Below are 19,652 nucleotides of genomic sequence, written 5' to 3'. Positions count from 1 at the left end.
GCAAACCATATAAATATGATAAATGAAACAAACAAATAATGTTGTAAATAAATTATTCCTAGTAGCTTGCTGTGCAATTTCAACTAAAGAATGACTTGATGTAACAACTCTACTGTCTGAACGTATGCATTATCTGAGTGAGGGTGTCCTTGTGATTATGTACCTGGGCCCTCTTGATTCCCTGTAGTCCGGCTCATAGTTTTGAGTGGAATCTGTACCGGACTGATAGAGCCGTCGTCCCATAGGGTATTGATGCAATGATGAGTTGGGCTGAGACGTGGTGTGGTAACGTGGGGGGCGGCTGTTGATTTCACTGCGATAGTCACTGTCCCGGTCATCCACTGCGCTGTCGTGGTCCTCCAATGCTAAAGTTTAATTGATGACAAAGAATTAGTTAGCTAATGGCAAGGATAAATATGGAAAAGCAAAAGGAGTCATGCAGGAAGTTCTGATTTTGATTTTTTTGGATGTAATGGAATGTTTTGTCCCCAATGGTTTGACAATGTATAGCTTTTTCAAAATATAAATTTGATTACATTAGCTGCCTTAATTGTCATTTATAGTCTTCCATAACAAAAGCCCCAACTAAACTGCATAGAACAATACTGGATACAGTTCAACACATGGCAGCAGTCAACTGTCCTTGAAATCACACAAGAGACTGAGTTACAGATGATGAAAGCGGTGAAGGAGGGGTCAACATGGTCAATGACAAACAACGGCTCTGAACATTACAGTCATAAGTGTGAGATGAACATGGGTGTGACAAGAGATGGAGGTGACTGAGGGTCAGAGATAGAATGCCAGTGATTAGTCAAAGAAAAAAAAATCCACAAAAGATAATTGGGAAGATGCAAACAAAATTCAATGGCCCACTGTCTGAATGGTGTGTGACTCAGCATGCAGAAGTCGCACAAGAAAAAAAAAAAAAAAACATGTTAGAAAATGAGATGACAAGCGAGGAGAGCTGAGGTACATACTCTGCTGTTGATCACTCCAGCCAAAGTAACTCCAGTCGCCTGAAGGTTTGGAAGCAAACATTAACAAAAACAAATGTACCTATGAAAATAACCCTACATCTAATTCTAAGACATGTTCTTCTGTGGCTTTGATGCACACACACTTTGTGATAGAGTTAGTTTTAATGCCAAATTGTGTCTATTTAAGGATGTGGAATTGCAATTTGAAACTGTCATTTCTTAATTCGACCATTTGCTTTTGGACTAATATTAGATTCACACACGTCAGTGCGAAGACTACACTTCACTCCGATGTAAATGTCATGTAAACCTTAATGATCTTAAACATAAAAATTAAAAATGTCAAAAAAGCACAATGACAACCAGTGTAACAGAAAAACTAAAGATGGTGTATGACGCCATCTAAAGTCCAAAAATGGAATCATTTGGGTACATTTGGGTAAAGAGCTTTTCAACTGAAAAAGAAAAAATACAAATGACAATGAATACCCATGAGAACAAAACATACATTCAAAGGATCAGACAAACACATTTAACAGGGAGAAGTTCAAAATCTGAACAATTCAACATCATTTACTCATAGTAGTATAGTAGGACAGCAATAGAAGAAGAAGTAGTAGTAGTAGTAGTAGTAGTAGTAGTAGTAAAATCGACAGAGCCGATCATACTCACAGCACTGTGAAGGGACTGAGGGAAGCTGTCTGCGCTGGGCTTCATCTTGCTGTGGATACTGGGAACAGTGGGGGAAGTGTTAGGGCTGAGGTAGCATGTGAAAACAGTGGCAAACTATAGTAACTAAACTAATTTAGTAATAAGTGAATAATTAGCAGAGCTGTTTTGGATGACTTTCTAGTCTTTCAGTGTAAGTTATTGCTGTCACTGTACATTTCCAGGGGATGGCGTTCATGAGCTCGTGAGACAAAGTGGAGTGCAGGGTATTACACACTACGCACATCTAACACCTTTGTGCTAGATCAAAACTCAAGCTGGAGGTAAAAATCCAAAGAGGGATCTGCAGTGTATTAGAAGCTCCATGAAACTTTCTTCTAATACAGTGTACAGATCCTTCTTTTGATTGTGACATTCTTGAGCTCGTAACATGCCAAGAAAAGGATATTTGCAATTACCTGTGAACTACTCATGTCAGATATTCAGGCATAATTTATTCCTGCTCATTTAAACAGGCAAGTCATCTTAGTAACAGCTCATATACCTTTACCACAGTAGAGTCCTACATACAGGGAATACATACTGGGAATAAAACAAGCACTAAAACAACACATTATGCAGTCATTTAACATTTATAATGATAATTATGATATTATTATTGCTTGTTTTATGTGCTTTGTGTCCTTTTAACATTTACTATACTATGTATACTTTACCATGATGTGTATTTTCTTTTAGGTGTATCTGACCTTTTAACACTGGTCCATGGACAACAGATGTAACATTTTGGCTAATTCTGGCATATTTACATTTCATGTTTATTAATGTGCAATGTCCATGTCAAATAAACCTTAAAATAAATAATTTCACATAGTGGGCATGTGCCTTGTTCTATGCTTATTTCAAGTACAGCAGCTATTGTAACTGTTCTATTACAGCAAGTTATGCAAATGTGTTACGAGAAAATCACCCATCCACCGAATTTGCAAAACCCCATTTCTTTTCTCTTCCTCAACATTTCGTTGAAGGCATGGTGACATGTTGTGCTCCGGTTAGTTGGTTGTGAGAAAAAAAGCGAACTGAAGCGCCTCCAGCCGAGCATCCTTACCTCATCATGTACCCGCATAGTATTGATGCGCTCCAGCTTTTTGGTCCAGTACTGGGCCTCGTCGTCGGGAATGTCTGCCAAGGCCAAGATGGGTCAGAAAGGCATGTACAAGGCATTGAACAAAGCATTGCTCAACCACTCTCTCTCTCTCTCTCTCTCTCTCTCTCTCTCTCTCTCATTCCCCAAGTCAGTCCCAGGTCTTTTCCATCCAAAGCATGGAGTGCACACATAGCATATTTATGGCCCTTTAATATAGCATGAGATGCCTACGGTTCCTGTAGGAACATCAGAAATAGATCAACCTCCATACATATACACTTTCCCTAAACAGAAAATAGACATCAAATACTTTTTTATAGCACATACAGATAGAGTAAGGAGCCCCTGGATTTAAGGTTTCATACTAAAATCACATATAAAACAAGGAACTTGGTAATATATTGAATAAGCATGCATGCATACACACATCTCCCCATAACCCAAGTACCAATGAGCATGGAACAAACCTTTGAATAGCTGTGCATTCTAAAGCAAATCTACAGAGGGAAGCAGTAAAGACTGTCAAGATATAATCTTATTTAAGTTCATATGGAAGGAGTGTAACATGATCACAAGGAGAAAGCCAGAGGGAAGAAGCCAGTCAGGAAGAGGGACAAGACAGAGGATGAACAAGAAGAAAGAGACACAGAGAGAGAGAGAGATAGAGAGAGAGAGAATGAAAAAAAAAAGAAAGAAATGGACTTACCAAAAGGGAGCTCAAAGCGGGTGTCTAAAAGTACTTGGTGCGGCGTAGGGCTCTTGGTGCCGTAGATCTCATCGGCTTTCATAAGGACCTCGGAGTCGAGATATGTCCACTCACCTGGACCCTCCTGCAAAGAAGACGCAGAGCGAGAGAGGGAAGGAGGGAAAGCCAGAGGAGAGACCCAGAGAGAGTATTTAAAATTTAACTCAAGATGATTTAAACTCTTTCAGATGCATTATTGATAACTACAAGAAGAGCAGGCTGTTTCTAACTCACAAAAGGTTTCCATCCACTAACTGAATGCCAAACTGCAGCATTACACACCGGAAGTTGGTATTCAACCCTCAACAGATTCACCAGAGGCTGTGAAATACACTCTCATTGTACTCATGGTCATAGGCAGTGCAAAAGCCCATCACCCATAGTCCTTTGCAAAGCACTATAGAAAAAAATCAAGTTCTCTGGTCTGGTCTCAAGTCACACTGGTGCTTTGGTGTATTACTTTGGTGTATTCATTCTAGATCAAAGAGTACAACTATAATCAATCATATTTGTGCTTTTGCCTACCTGTATGGTAAAATCTGATATGACATTATTTTGGTAATGATGAGTGTTTAGACTTGCCAGTAAATGGGCTCACCTCATCTGACTGGCGGATGGTATCCAGTGGGATCCAGGCAGTCCCCACCATTGTGTCCCAAATCAAACCCTTGTTCCATAACTCCACGACCAGCCCCGACTCCAGATGATTGATCTCACTATCGGGAATAAAACAGAGGGAGTAAGTTAGACAGCACAATGGAAAGCACACATTTTACTCTACACATAGAATTGTTTGAAAAACACTAATAGATTTGCTCATCACCACTTGCTCAAACCAATATGTCCAAGAAAATATCCACAAACGAACAAGCATGTGTTTGTATTTATGCTGTGAACATGCTACTGTCACTCAGACAGCGTAATCATACCTATGTTTTTTCTCTTCAACTGAACTGCCCACTGCAGTGCACAAACATCCTGTGTAGAGGTGCCGACAGCAGTGGATATTTTTAGGGCAGTGCCAAAAAGATCATGATAATGAACTGGACAGAATATTAGTTACCTCCTAAACTGCCAGGCCTGACACACATGCATATTTAAACCACTGAATATCCCCCCAATTCATTTTCGGTTGGCAAGAGACTCATCTGCATATTCATGCTTTTCAAAATTTTTCTACCAGCTAAACTCAGGCCACTCAAGAAGTGCCAAGAGGATATGGCATGAAATGGACAGTTTCCACAACAACTGCAGAATTAACAGACCCCATTGTGCCACCCCACTCCTTACATAATCGCCCCCTGACAGATATGTAAACATTCTCTGACAGTAACCCACATCCCAAGAGAAAGATGATCAAATCATCAATTTAGCACACCTAGGGGACTCTAGGTCAATAGAATACCATCTGGTCTGTTGAACAGCAGAGGGGTAGGAACGAAAACCTCACTGAAATGCACCGCCCAAAAACACATACAGTACCACAGTGTAATACAGTAAACTGTGTTCAATAAGCTGCCTGTCTCTGGTGAATGAAGCCCAGGAGATTTGCTAAAAGACACATTATTGGGTTACACTTTACTTGACAGTGTTGACATAAGAGTGACATGACACTGTCATGAACATGTCATAAACAAGTCATAAACGTTAACGCTTCTGTTATTAAGTGACATTCGGTTTTTGTCATAACAAGTTAGGGTTAGGATTAGGGTTAGGGTTAGGTTTAGAGTTAGGGATAGGGTTGGGGTTATAGGATTAGGGTTAGGGTTAGGTTTCATGTGTCATGACAGTGTCATGTCACTCTTATGTCGACATTGCCAAGTAAAGTGTTACCCACTATTGTAAATGATTATGACTACAGTATGTTAGAAATTATCAATGTTGAAGTGAGAGATAAGGTATGGACAGGGAACCAGTTGGTATGTAAAATAAAACACAACAGGTAAAGGACTACCTGGGGTATGGCACTCTAGCAACCCAGTCGCTTTCCCAAATGAGAGGCACTAATGAGTTTATTTCTAGGTCTCACAGTAAGAAATTGGAACGTGTTTGTTTGTTTATTTGTGTGTGTGTGTGTGTGTGTGTGTGTGTGTGTGTGTGTGTTTGTGTGTGTGTCTGTGTGTGTGTGTCTGTATAATTACCTGAAGATCTGAATGAGGACAGTATATGGGGCATGAAGGGATTAATATCTCCCCACGGTAAATATACACTCAAAGAGATGACAGAGAGAGGGTGGGTTTCTATGGTGCCCTGCTGTTTATTGGAAAAAGCAGAGAACCACAGTCACTACAGGGGATATGGCTCCTGAACTGAACTGAACTGAGAGAGGCAGGGCAAACCTATATGTCACATCTACTAAAATGCTACAAACATAAGTCATTATCTCTGGGCAGCTGATAAAAGGCAGGATTCAGATCCGCTACCCGATCTGGCAAACTTACATAGTGCGGTTATAGCCGATAGAGGGCCGCGAAGCGAATGCAGAAGTGCCGTTCACCCTGTTACGAGTTGATGAACCACGGAAACATTTTAGAAACATTATTTTAAGGTACAAAAAACTCTTTGGTGTTGCTTTAACACTCTATCTTTAAAACTCTTTGGTGTTGCTTTAACACTCTATCTTTAAAACTCTTTGGTGTTGCTTTAACACTCTATCTTTAAAACTCTTTGGTGTTGCTTTAACACTCTATCTTTAAAACTCTTTGGTGTTGCTTTAACACTCTATCTTTAAATTAAGACCCATTGAGTTAACACTCTTCTTCTTCCTCTATCTCTCTCACTCTTATGCTCTCTCCATCCCTTCTAAAGCACTGACCCACTGCTGCCTAGAGAAAGACAGAAAGAGAGAGAGAGAGAGAGAGAGAGAGAGAGAGAGAGAGAGAGAGAGAGAGAGAGAGAGCTCGGCCTTGCTGGGCCTAATCCCTGAGTGAGAAGCTAGCACGTGCCTGCGTGTTAACCCGCGGCACACCAGATAAACGCCTGACTCGTCTTCTGATCTCTTAACGCACACACACACACACCCGCCTACACACACACACACACACACACACACACACACACACACACACACACACACACACACACACACACACACACAGTGCAGAGAGCGGCGGTCGGTTGACCTCAGATGGCCACATGCTAGAGTCGCAGCAGGCAGAGCCGTGTATTACAGGCTCAGCTTAGCCCACGTGCCGGACATGATGGCTGCTTCGTCACAGAGACGTCAGGCCGTCAAGCACTACATGTTGAATCAGATTATCAGATATTGTTATTCCATGCACAAGGAAATGCCATGTACGGTACATACTGTACTGCATAATAGCATTATCACATTGAATTGACTGTCAATTATGAATATTTATTACACGGCTCTTCATAATGCTGCAGAATGCTCCATTCACTTGAATGGGCCTTCCCAACTTTCGGTGTTCTGCTGTTTCTCGAACTATTTGTTTCTCAGCAAAAGCCAAGATTAAACGGTAACAAATAAATATAGTCATATCATGTGGTGTTTATTTTTTCGTTTTTGTCAAGTAGCCGTGTAATAAGCAGTGTAATGTATAGAACGCCGGTCATTATCGGAAAATAATCCAATTTTCTGATAATGATCACGTTCTATACATTATTGCTTACAAAGACAACGCGTTGAAGAATGCTAGCTTAGTAATATATTTCATATATTACATTACATATAGAATTTGTGCACATTTCCCTTCTTCTGTAAGGCACAGTATTCCAAACTACACACTTTATGTGGTCATTTCGGTCAATGCAAGCTTTCTCCACAAAAACAGCGAATAGTGAATGAATTTGGACTCAAGAACACTGATTACTGTTCTATCTGTTGACACAGTAGTCAACTTTATCCAATCACAAAGGTCTTTTTTGAAAGGAGGTAAAAAAAAACAGAGAAAATAACTGTAGAGCAACATGTGTAATTAAGGGCCACATTTTTTGCCTACCCACAATGCACCCAGTAGCATAATGATTGTATAGAATTGCAAATTGCTCTTGACATATGTGGGCTTTTCTGGATGTCCTATTGTTAAACCTGATAAAGGACAAGGTTTCTGTGCAATGTAATGTTTTTTTTTAATACAGGTAGTTTTTAAATGTAGATATGGCAGGATGTACGCTCTGGATTACGACCATGCCACTGCATCCATTTTAACCAAATTTAAGCCTCTTAGTGTGTGGACATGCTTTTAGGCCCAAATGTATTTCAGGCTGAATGTATCATTTCCTTGGTTTAAATAGGGTTTTGCTATCCACACAGTTCAGGCAGCTACACAATATCCAATTAAGGGGGCTAACAGGAAATCCTAGCTCTGCACACAACAGTGCATAATGCTGGAAAGGCCATTTCTTCAGGTGGATAAATGGCATTACTAGCATTAAATAACCAGAACTTTCTGGGATAAGACAATCTTATTCATGAACTTGGTTGAATAGTTGATCTATTTTTTTATCTACACCTTCCACAGTCTGCAGACATTTACGGCATGTTTCAAGAAAACCAGTTGGCTGGTCTCTCTATTCCTCTCTCTTTGCTGTCCTCCCTCCTTCTCTCTGTTTATCTCATCTTCCTGTCTTTATTTCTCTGAGTAAATCCCTCTGTGTTTTAGCTCTCCCAGCTCAGGGTGGACGGCAGCAGGTTTATAATCCCGCAACTGAGAGGCTTCCTCGTGACACGAGGATCACGACACAACACATCAGGGAAAGAGGCTGAGCCACACTGGCCCACAATGCTTAGCACACTATCCTACTGCCCACGACAGCCCCAAGGCCTGACATCTGCCGGAAACAACACTTTGTGGATAGCTGTGGCTAAGGCATCTCAGTGTATGACCTACAGTCATGCAATCCACTCATTAAGGCCATCGTTGTACTAAGAGATGTGAACGTAATGAGATTAACTATTGTCCAGGTTCTCATCTGAGCTGTCATGACTTAATGATCCTTTCATTCTGAGCCTCTACACTTCTCTCTCCATTCACCTTATTTCAAATACATCTTCTGTATTCCCAAGACACACTTGATAAATCAGATCCTTCAGCACTGATACAATCAAAGCCATAGTCATAAAGCACCCTGTTTCAATCATTTATAGTGATCCAAAAGCATCTTGTGCTGACTTGTTGTGCTGTCATGAAGAAATAGTTTATACTAATACTAATATTAATACTAATACTTTTTTTTCAGTTTACAAATGTCCAATTACACTAACTGATCTATCCAATCTTTTACTGAAAATAATGTCTGTGTTATTAGGGAATCAAATGGCTGGGACGTCCACCCCTTTGTCATTATGCCAAAATATCATTGTGTGTGTGTGTGTGTGTGCGTGCGTGTGTGCGTGCGTGCGTGCGTGCGTGCGTGCGTGCGTGCGTGTGTGTGCGTGTGTGTGTGCGTGTGTCTATTCTTATATTATATTTGAAGGGGCAAATGACGAAACAAATGACTGCCCTTTTGGTATTTCAAAACATAAAAATTGAGGGGCAAAATAGATTCTTTTGTGACATTTTTTTGGGAAATGCAATTTCAGTGAGGAAAAGAACATTATAAGGAGGGGGAGATCCAGCACGCACAGTCGCCAACTTCTGATAAAACTACTAGCAATTTGGAGAGAGTAAATCAAAGGTCAGCAACACAATCGGTAGTCACAAGCCTTCAATGAGAAACCATTTCAGGAAGAACCACAAGTATTAAAAACAGAATACAACACAATCTTGACAACGGGGTTAAAGACATTCTTATTACTGGCAAGAGTTTGTGGACACAATAGGTTAGATACAAGCCACAAACCATGGCCCAAGTCTTAATTCCTCTCTAACTGAGAAAAAATAAATAAATGTCAGGTCCCACGTTAGACAAATAAAATAAGTACAAGTAGGTAAAGCATTTGGGAATGAGCACATGGATGGCATATTCTATACATCATGCTTCAAGTAGTGTGCTTTACGTAATGTATCTATTGTCTTATCAAACAGACTGGACAGGGAGGCAGAGGAGTACTCACAACATGAAGTCTTGCTCAAAGCAGGGCTGGTCCCCTCGGACGGTGATAGTCGTGCTCTTAACATTCTGCACTTTTAATGTCACGTAGACATTGAACTTATCTAGAAAGAGAGAGTTAAGAAAATTGCATTAGGCTACAGTCTCATTTGGTATTATATTGTCAATATCAGACATACTTCATCCCACCTCTTTCTATACCATCAGAGCCATTTGTCTGATATTACATTTATGGTACAGGTCAACCTGAATTGAATTACACATAAGCGCATACAGAGCATAATAAATCCTAGTAACCCCGGTAATGTAATCACATAGTAGCCATGGGCATATTACATACGATTACATATCCCTCTCAAAACCTTGTCTTTGCCATGCCCAAGCAGGTGGGGAACCCTCACTGGCCTCTGGGAATATGGACTTAAGATCTAGAACTGAGAGAGCAACACTGACTTACCACTGGGAAGTTTAAGGACCCAAGGCAAGGTCTTTTGAATGAAATGCACCTGTACTATACACATTCACATTTAGATTAAAAAGATGTAAAGATGTACAAGGACTGCAGTACCTCAGTGTTTCTAAATTAGCTTGTTTAAATTAGCTTGTCTCTTAAATTCCTGCACCAAACCTAAATTGGCATTATAGACATCTTGACTCTGTCCTTGTCTACCATTTCATGTCACAACATCTGAAAAAGCAAGTTCGGATTTGTTAATTTGACACTTTACTTTGTTTTGTTACTTAGCTGACGCTCTTGTCCAGAGTGAACAATCCCCCTAGAACAACTCCAGGTTAACAGCCTTGCTCAAGGGCACAACAGTGGACGCCCCTATGATTGAACTCAAACCCCTCTGGTGTTCCATTTGGAACCCCGTATCCCCAACCACTAGACCACCACCACCCCACTTCACTAGCATGTAAGAGCAGCCTGTGCATTTATATACTTTCATGTTGTCATGCCGTGTCTCGCTCATTTCTCTTTTCTTTCTTTTTGTTAAAAGAACTAATGTTGGCCCCGGCCGTGGCGCAACTGGCTGGGGCACCTGCACCGTACGCCGGCGACCCGGGTTCGATTCCCGCCCCGTGGTCCTTTTCCGGATCCCACCCCGACTCTCTCTCCCATTCACTTCCTGTCATTCTCCACTATCCTATCTGCAATAAAGGCATAAAAAAGCCCAAAAATATACTTAAAAAAAAAAAAAAAGAACTAATGTTATCGTTTCAACTTATTACAGTCAGGAGGGATATAAAAGGACCCAAAACCCAATTACAGGGGATTTCTGAGTGCAGTTCCCCCACAGAAGAATTATTATCAGATCCATCAAGAATTAGGAAGATAGAATGAGACCAGAAATGGAAGTGAACAAGGGTTCCATCAGATTAAACCCAAGCAAAGCATGCTTCCTTTCTCAATGAACATTATAATATATTTAACATGACATCACATAATCATGAAAATGTTAATACCATGTGGTCTCCTGTCTCAGTCTCTTGACTCTTCAGTTGACACAGTCAATGAGCATGTGTTGTTGTCATGATTTCTCTTAGCATTATAAATTAAAAATATCTGGAAAGTTTAAACTTTGGTGTTTTCTCATAGACAGGCACTGTCCCCAGATATAATACTGGATTAGCCAGAGGTGATGCAGAAGGTGATGCTGAATCTCTCAAGACTCTATCCAAAGCTATCAACCATTAGTATGTAGTCACTCATCATAAGGAAAACAACAAGGCTCTTATAATATTTCCCATGGAGATAACTTATTCCACCATCACTCAAATGTCTAATGAACACAAGCAATCCTGTGTGTGTGTGTGTGTGTGTGTGTGTGTGTGTGTGTGTGTGTGTGTGTGTGTGTGTGTGTGTGTGGTGTGTGTGTGTGTGTGTGCGTGTGTGTGTGTGTGTGTGTGTGTGTGCACATGTGTAGGTCAAGTGTGTGTTTTCCTCCACCTCCGCTTCAGTGAAATGAGGAACCCTTCCTGAGAGGCCTATATGTAATCCCTATTTGATGACCTTCCTTCTGGAGTAGCCATCTACCTGTCTTGTCATCACCACCACCACTACCAGACAATCACTCGGGGCCTACCTGCCTGCCTGCCAGGCTCCCCCTCCTAAACCACCACCCCAGGCCTCTCTCCTCATGGAGAAATCACAAAGATAGTGGGCAATGCCCTTTCAAGCCAAGGCAGGAGGTCAGATTGAAGTCTACATGGTGGTGGCCTATCTCCATCTGTCCACACCAGATGAGATGTCCCATCTCTCTAGAACATGTCATATGTATGAGACACTAATGGTTGGTTGTTTGACAAGAGGCAGACAGGAACACTGTTGGAGATGCAGACACGTAACCTGACTCTCGCCAGATGAATTTCGTTCTGCCTAGCTCCACTCATATGAGTGGAGCTAGGCGGAGCTAGGTGGAACGAAATTCATCTGGCGAGAGTCAGGTTAGCAGACACTCATATGAAAATGGATAAGTTCCTTTCATATGCAGATTCATTTAATTCATACTGTATCTGTAAGCTTGAAGTGAACGGATGAAAAATGGACGAAATTGATGCCGATAGAACAGAATCTGCATCGGTTTTAAAAGTTGAGCATAACATCTGGTTTAGGGCAACTGGTAGGTGAAATGAGTGATTTCTGATGATGACAGTGTGTTTTGCATTTATGCATCATCCACACAGAACTGGATACTATTGGATGCAACACAGATTATTATACAGAGCACAGTATCAGTACGCAGATTTAAATCCACAAATGGATTATAATCTCGCCGTACTGGAAAGTCCAAAGCTGGCATTCATTTATTATTTTCTCTCTGAGCACATCCTCTGAAACTTAGACATAGAGTAAGACTTAATATCTACCATACAGTATAAATGCAATATGCATATGCTACGAAAAGACTAATGAGTAATTAATGACTGAAATGTTACATCATCGAGACAGCAAAGGGAAAAAAGGCCAACTATGAATCGACCCTGCTGTCAGTAGGTGGCCAGTAGGTCTTGTACTGGAGGCCCGTGTCAGGGAGTTTAACCAGGTCACTCAGTGATAAACTGGCAAATCTAGGCAGTGCAGAGAGGCCTAATTAAAATTTCATACCGCTCGGTAATGATCTCCACAGCCTTTAATTAGTAATATAAAGCTCACTGGCGTGGCAGCCACACACAGTGTCCTGTATGGGTAGGAGCTGAGGCAGGAAAAGGGGGCTGATGTCAGATTACTTCCTACGATTTTCATTCAGGCTGGTCCATGAGGTTTGACCAATTGTCAGATATTTGACATTAATATTAAAAATAAATGTCGGACAGGGCCAAAGGGTGATCACCGCATGGACCTTTATTGCCATACCAGTAAATATGGAATACATGGTGTGTATAAGTATAAGTATAATAGTGTAGTTCTTTTGTTAAGACAGAGTCCTCATGTAACACAGCATTACAGGGAAGCTACACCAGGGGCGTAACTGAAGCATTCCGTTCGCAACGTGTAAAATCCATTTTAGAAGAACGGTCTATATTTTTCAAACGTACACACCGCTATCACGTCTGGTGTAGCTACTTCCATTGATTATAGTGGAAGCTAGTCAGACGCAACGCGAATGGAATGCTTCAGTTACGTGCCTGGTGTAGCTTCCCTGTTATATTAATTTCAGGAAAGGCATGGTGATGGCAGCTGCATAGTCCATCTTCTGTGCCTCATAGTTCATATATGTTTGGTAAAAAATGGCTGGAATAATGTTACAGTAAAAAATCATCTAGTTGCTTTAGGGCTTGGCATAATGCCAACTTCATTATCAATGACTACATCTAGATCTACTGTACATGTATGACTACATTATCAATGACTACATCTGGATCCATGACTACATTATCACAACCAACACAACAGGGAGAACAAAGTGTTTTCTCTTAAGGGAACCAGCCATTAATATTACACAAACCAGGTACAACTATCACCAGGCAAACATAAGCACATTATGTCAAACATACTTCTCATCATCTCTCTCTCTCTCTCTCTCTCTCTCTGTCTCTCACACTCTCTCACACACTTTCTTTAACATACCTACACACACACAATTACACAGACTTCTCTCTGTCTAACAAATACACACCCACATCTTCACACGTATCCACAACCACATCCACACACACAAACACACACACACACACACACACACACACACACACACACTCACACACACACACACACACACACACACACACACACACACACACACTCACACACACACACACACACACACACACACACACGCTAGCTGATGTGTGATCTCCCAAGAGCACAAAGACGCTTCGCAGGGATTCCCACCTTCATGCATTTTTGATGACAGATGACTACTCAAAATAAATAAGTCATATGAAGACAGAACTGGGGCTGAGGCCATGACATTTTAGGGCTGGGTGTGTAGCCATCATCGCACAGGGAGTGGCTACTGAATGTGACTGAAGTTAGACATGTCCTTCAGAGTTACAGTAGAGACAGTTCATTTGGTGCCTTAAAATACTAAAACACCATCAAATGGATGGGGTTAAGCATATGTTCAACTGTACTCTTCCTGGGAACATGAACAATTTTTGTTAATCACTATTAAACACAACTTTAACACAAGGAAAATAGTATAGCAAACCTAAGGAAGGACAATGTAGTAATAATTTTCTCAGAGAAAGTAATTCTAAACACTCCACTCGAATGGAGATCTCTCGGCTGCTGCGCTCCTCCAAGGAATGTCGTCTGGCACTGCCGCCCCCATTGCCTGGCAATCCAGACTATTTTCATCTGTGGTCCGCCAGTGGTGGAACGATCTGCCAAGTGCCACCAGAGCAGGGGCGTCCCTCTCTGTTGAAGACCCAACTCTTCCATACGGCCTCTCCTAGTGGTGCCACCAGAACAGGGGCGTCCTCTCTGTTGAAGACCCAACTCTTCCATACGGCCTCTCCTAGTGGTGCCACCAGAGCAGGAGCGTCCCTCTCTGTTGAAGACCCAACTCTTCCATACGGCCTCTCCTAGTGGTGACACACCTGATTCGCACTTACCATGCTCTTCCCTCTCTTCCCTCCTCTACCTCCTTCTTCTCCACTTCCCTCTCTTCCCTCCTTTACCTCCTTCTTCTCCACTTCCCTCTCTTCTCTCCTCTACCTCCTTCTTCTCCACTTCCCTCTCTTCCCTCCTCTACCTCCTTCTTCTCCACTTCCCTCTCTTCCCTCCTCTACCTCCTCCTACCACACTTTGACTAGTACTTATAATGTAGGCACTCCTGCCCTCAAGTAATAGTATTGACAGATGCAGTAGTAATTCCTAGCTAAGGTCTCCTCTTGCTGTAAGTCGCTTTGGTTAAAAGTGTCTGCTAAATGAATAAATGTAAATGTAAATGTAAGTGTAAATGTAAATCTCTGCCTTAAAGCATTAATAATGGCAATTTCAAGTGAATACTGTGGAAACATACACAAATGATTTCAGATATCTGAAGCAGAAAGCAAACTGGGCATTTCTCATGGACACTATAATGAACTTCATGAGCCAACAAGGAGCAACAGTAAAACTGCACTGCAGAACAAATTAATGGTTCCCCTCATTTTCTGTCTGTTTCAGTCTGATCAAAGCACCTATGACTACCCTCTGTGCAGATTACCACTATTTTGGTTGCATGATAGATTTTTGTTTCATTCTGACTGCACGTGTTTATAGATTTTAGTGAGCTTGCAACTCACTGCACAACTCACTGCAGCTTTCTGACTAATCACGGCTCATTTTGCCTACATGGTTGGCCGTATCTAAGCGGCAGAAAAGACAATCCATCAACAACTTCTGTTCACTTGAGTCTTGACTATAAAGGCATCGCCTGCATGAAATATAGGACAGTATGGGAATTATGGCTTCCTGATGCAGATGTGATGACTATAAACTATTAGATTCAAGTGAAGCTCTAAGATATACTTTAAAACATATATATAGAAACAACAAAATAAACAACATTATAGCCTAAACTTGAGTGCTTACATTCCTTATATGCATATGCCGGATAATAACTGAGTTTTCACCTCAACTGAGGCAGATAGACAGTGGTAGGAGCGCTCTACAATATGTTTTCAATCAGAAAATTGGATTCAAGATAGATGTCAGAGCTGTCATGCAATGCATTTGTCCATCAGGGCTTGGAAATGCTGCGGTTTCTAATAGCTCATATCATAGTCTATCCAGTTGTCAATTTCTGTCATCCTATTCTTCATATTCATCGCAGAGATTCATATTTCAAGACCTACACAGAAAATATTTCAGGAACCTCACTGACAGACACTCTGTCATATCCACTTAGGTCACACTCTGTTAGAATGAATAAAGTTTGGGTCATGGACCTACATTTACACATACTAAATGTGCGTTTGGAATAGTGTAATCCCGGAACTTTAAAACAAATGCGATTTCCCATAATAAACAAACAAAATCATCAGCTCCTGTAATCTAATATAATATGCCATCAATCAGGGATAAAATACATTAAGCAGTGCATAAGAGGAAGCGTAATCCCGCTGTCGCCGGTGAATCCCAGTGTTATGAAGAGACCATTGAAGGTTTTACTGTGATACATTATTATATAACAGGATTTATATGTGTTTTTAAACAAGTAAGTAAAGTGCACTGCATTTTACATAGAAATTACTGAACGGAGCAGATGGTCTTCACTGCACATAAAGTAGAATGAGTTGAATTTATTTTAAGGTTCACATGTTAGCCACTAACACATACCTAATTAATGCCTGTATTAGTGACTTGTAAGGCATATGTTAGGCAACATTAATCATTTGTTAGGCGTGTATTCACAAATTTCTTGTTCATGACGTATTAGGCCTTTATTCTTGTATTCTAGTAGTAAGTACCAAAAGAGAATATGTATAACCCACTAGTATACTGTCTGAGTAAATCCCGAATAGTGGGAGAACAGTTGTAGAATAAGCAAGTATATGGCTCAACCTCATTGCTGTATTTCACTGCCCAGGTTGCTGTGTCAAACAGCACTTAACTGGGAGAAAGGCTTCCATTCTAAAGTGAAAACTGGTTCCTTAGCAGCAAGCACATTATCATCAGTAATGCCTATGCAGTATGTACTTACTAGTCATGAATAGTAAGTACATACTGCATAGGTCATAGGTCATATACTTGCTTATTCTACAATTGTTCTCCCTATCTATTTGGAATTTATTCAGACAGTATACTAGTGGGTTATGCATATTCTCTTTTGGTACTTAATGGCATTTACAAACGGAAGTTCGGGAGGAGCATGACGGAATTTGCCACGCCTCCTTCAAACAGTAAGGTTATTTATTCGCAGTCTACCTGCTGAAATCGCAGCATCGGCGTTACTCCGCTCGCAAGACGCGTTTGGTCAAGCCAGAAGCCAAGTCACCGGTCGCGCAGATTGGCTTCCCCAGCTCCTTCACGGGCACCCAATCGCTCGCCTGTTTCTTACGGTACCGATCCACTTGCACGACACTTCATTTTGTCGTGTCGCTTTCCACTCTAGTCCTATGGGTGACGTCAAGTGACTTTAACGCGCCCGCAAAGCATTCAGGGAAGGCAGCGCTGCATTTGAAAATATGTTGCGCGTTAAAAAGCTGGGCGAAGCCCATCTTTATGCAAATGAATCCGTTGAACGCGAGGCGACTCTCCAATGAAAAGACGAGGTTGTAGGTCCTTTGTTCTACCACAATGGTGCCTGTGAAACTTTGGTTCCGCTTACAAGACAAATAATGTTTTAACGATCTCTTCCACGACCACCTAGTAGTCCATAAAACAAACGAAATTAGGATTTGGATGAATATATTGACTGTTGGTGTTTCTGGTAAGGATTTGAGATTGCATTGAGTAGTTTAAATAAAACAAGATTTCCAAATGGCTTGCATAGTTTGTTTAGGCTATTAATGTGTTGTATACTGTTAAGTACATGCCTAAAATTGTGGTCCATTTGTGGAAAAACACTTAAGATACGTTAAAACGAACTGAGTATGAGCTGGTAACTGAAATTTTAACAAAACGCCCACACACGACTGAACGTGGGGAGGCAGCGCGACATCTATGCGACACGACAAAATGAAGTCTCGTGCAAGTGGATCGTTACGGTATTGCCTAGCGTTCAACGGATTCATTTGCATAAAGATGGGCTTCGCCCAGCTTTTTGACGCGCGACATATTTTCAAATATAGAGTTTTCAAATAGCCTATTTTAATTGCTTATTGCTAAAATTGTGGTGCATTAGATGTTGAACTTCAAAAACCGTGTGTTTTGGGCTATCATTTTCAACATCTACTCTTTCCTGCAGCCCTATACAATTTGGCTAATTACTTTTTCCATCGCATGGATAGATCCCCCTCCAGACTAAAGACACTCCGTTACTCGCTTCTGGTTTCAAACGCAGCTCAATGCTGTTCTAATGCAAATCGGAATGCCAGCAGGCCGTTGTCGACTCATTATTTTATGGTGCAGCCACCAACGCGGTAAATAACGGCCTGTCCGATCAAGCTCTCAAAACTCTCGGCCCATGGTCCTCCGACGCCTATCACTACGCTCTCCCGTTGAATTTGTTTGTGTGGTCCTGGCTATAGGGTCCCTCATCTTTAACACATTTTTTGGGGTGTATGCCGGAATCCTGCATGACTCCTGCCTGCGCAGTTGACTCCTGCCTGCGCAGTTGACTCCTGCACGATCCCGCAAATCACTTCAGGACCCTGGCCGGAGACTTCGCCAAACATGCTTTTCTATTATGCTATTATAGGCTATCTGTTCGCAAATTACGGAATGTGAATTCGTGAAATGCGTTTACAAACGGAAGTTTGGGAGGAGCATAACATAATTTGCCACGCCTCCTTCTTTAATCAGTAAGGTTATTTATTCGTAATTGACAAAAAAAATTGTGAATACACGCCTAACAAATGATTAATGTTGCCTTACAAGTCACTAATACAGGCATTAATTAGGTATAATAAAGTGTTACCAGACAACTTTATGAGCAACTCACATTATAAAATGCACCATGACATGACTGACATCACATGACACAGCCATAAATGTCTAAACCGCTGGCAACAAAAGTGAGTACACCCCTAAGTGAAAATGTCCAAATTGTGCCCAAAGTGTCAATATTTTGTGTGGCCACCATTATTTTCCAGCACTGCCTTAACCCTCTTGGGCATGGAGTTCACCAGAGCTTCACAGGTTGCCACTGGAATCCTCTTCCACTCCTCCATGACGACATCACAGAGCTGGTGGATGTTAGAGACCTTGGGCTCCTCCACCTTCCGTTTGAGCCCCACAGATGCTCTATAGCATAGGTTCTCAATGTGCTGCCCGGGGGCCAATGGCGGCCCGCGATAACATCTGATAACATCGGTAAAACTGTACAACTGTACTGTGTGCTTTGAAAAGAATGAATCTCCGTTTATCGGTGTTTCGTGTGTGTGTGATTAGTGTGTGCTTCACCTCACTGTGTGTTCACTGTGTGTTGAGTGTGTTTCACTAATTCACGGATGGGGATAAATGCAGAGACCAAATTTCCCTCACGGGAGCAAAAGAGTATATATACTGTATACTATAGGGTTTATGTCTGGAGACATGCTTGGCCAGTCCATCACCTTTACCCTCAGCTTCTTCAGCAAGACAGTGGTCGTCTTGGAGGTGTGTTTGGGGTCGTTATCATGTTGTAATACTGCCCTGCAGCGCAGTTTCCGAAGGGAGGGAATCATGCTCTGCTTCTGCAGTATGTCACAGTACATGTTGGCATTCATGGTTCCCTCAATGAACTGTAGCTCCCCACTGCCGGTAGCACTCATGCAGCCCCCCACCATGACACTCCCACCACCATGCTTGACTGTAGGCAAGACACACTTGTCTTTGTACTTCTCACCTGGTTGCTGCCACACACGCTTGACACCATCTGAACCAAATAAGTTTATCTTGGTCTTATCAGACCACAGGACATGGTTCCAGTAATCCATGCCCTTAGTCTTCAGCAAACTGTTTGCGGACTTTCTTGTGCATCATCTTTAGAAGAGGCTTCCTTCTGGGACGACAGCCATG

At 41.6% G+C, this 19,652-nt stretch overlaps 1 protein-coding gene across 1 annotated transcript; it reads right to left on the bottom strand.

Annotated features, from left to right (window-relative positions):
• Positions 1-129: 129 nt before the first annotated feature.
• On the bottom strand, positions 130-19,570 carry LOC143106837 (protein unc-13 homolog B-like). The gene is made up of 9 exons (XM_076271312.1): positions 19,214-19,570; positions 18,733-18,871; positions 9,561-9,660; positions 4,140-4,257; positions 3,503-3,626; positions 2,758-2,831; positions 1,653-1,710; positions 981-1,019; positions 130-365 (listed from the first exon to the last, which is right to left on the bottom strand). Exons 1-9 carry the CDS (start codon positions 19,568-19,570, stop codon positions 130-132), a joined length of 1,245 nt encoding a protein of 414 aa, XP_076127427.1.
• Between the last annotated feature and the right edge of the window lie 82 nt (positions 19,571-19,652).

The sequence above is a fragment of the Alosa pseudoharengus genome, unplaced genomic scaffold, assembly GCF_046254945.1.
Source record: "Alosa pseudoharengus isolate Yale_2024_CS ecotype anadromous, Long Island Sound unplaced genomic scaffold, YU_APseudo_1.1 YU_APseudo_1.1_scf_6, whole genome shotgun sequence".
NCBI lineage: Eukaryota > Metazoa > Chordata > Actinopteri > Clupeiformes > Clupeidae > Alosa > Alosa pseudoharengus.
This window is presented reverse-complemented; position numbering and strand designations above follow the sequence as displayed.

What these genes read in the sequence shown, in the direction of transcription:
- LOC143106837 (XM_076271312.1), bottom strand. Translation starts at nt 19,570, where the DNA reads ATGGATTACTGGAACCATGTCCTGTGGTCTGATAAGACCAAGATAAAC. An exon ending in CCATCCGCCAGTCAGATGAG is followed by an intron (nt 3,627 to 4,139) that starts GTGAGCCCATTT and finishes TCTTCTTTGCAG; the next exon opens with GAGGGTCCAGGTGAGTGGAC. An exon ending in CTGGAGTGATCAACAGCAGA is followed by an intron (nt 366 to 980) that starts GTATGTACCTCA and finishes ATTAAACTTTAG; the next exon opens with CATTGGAGGACCACGACAGC.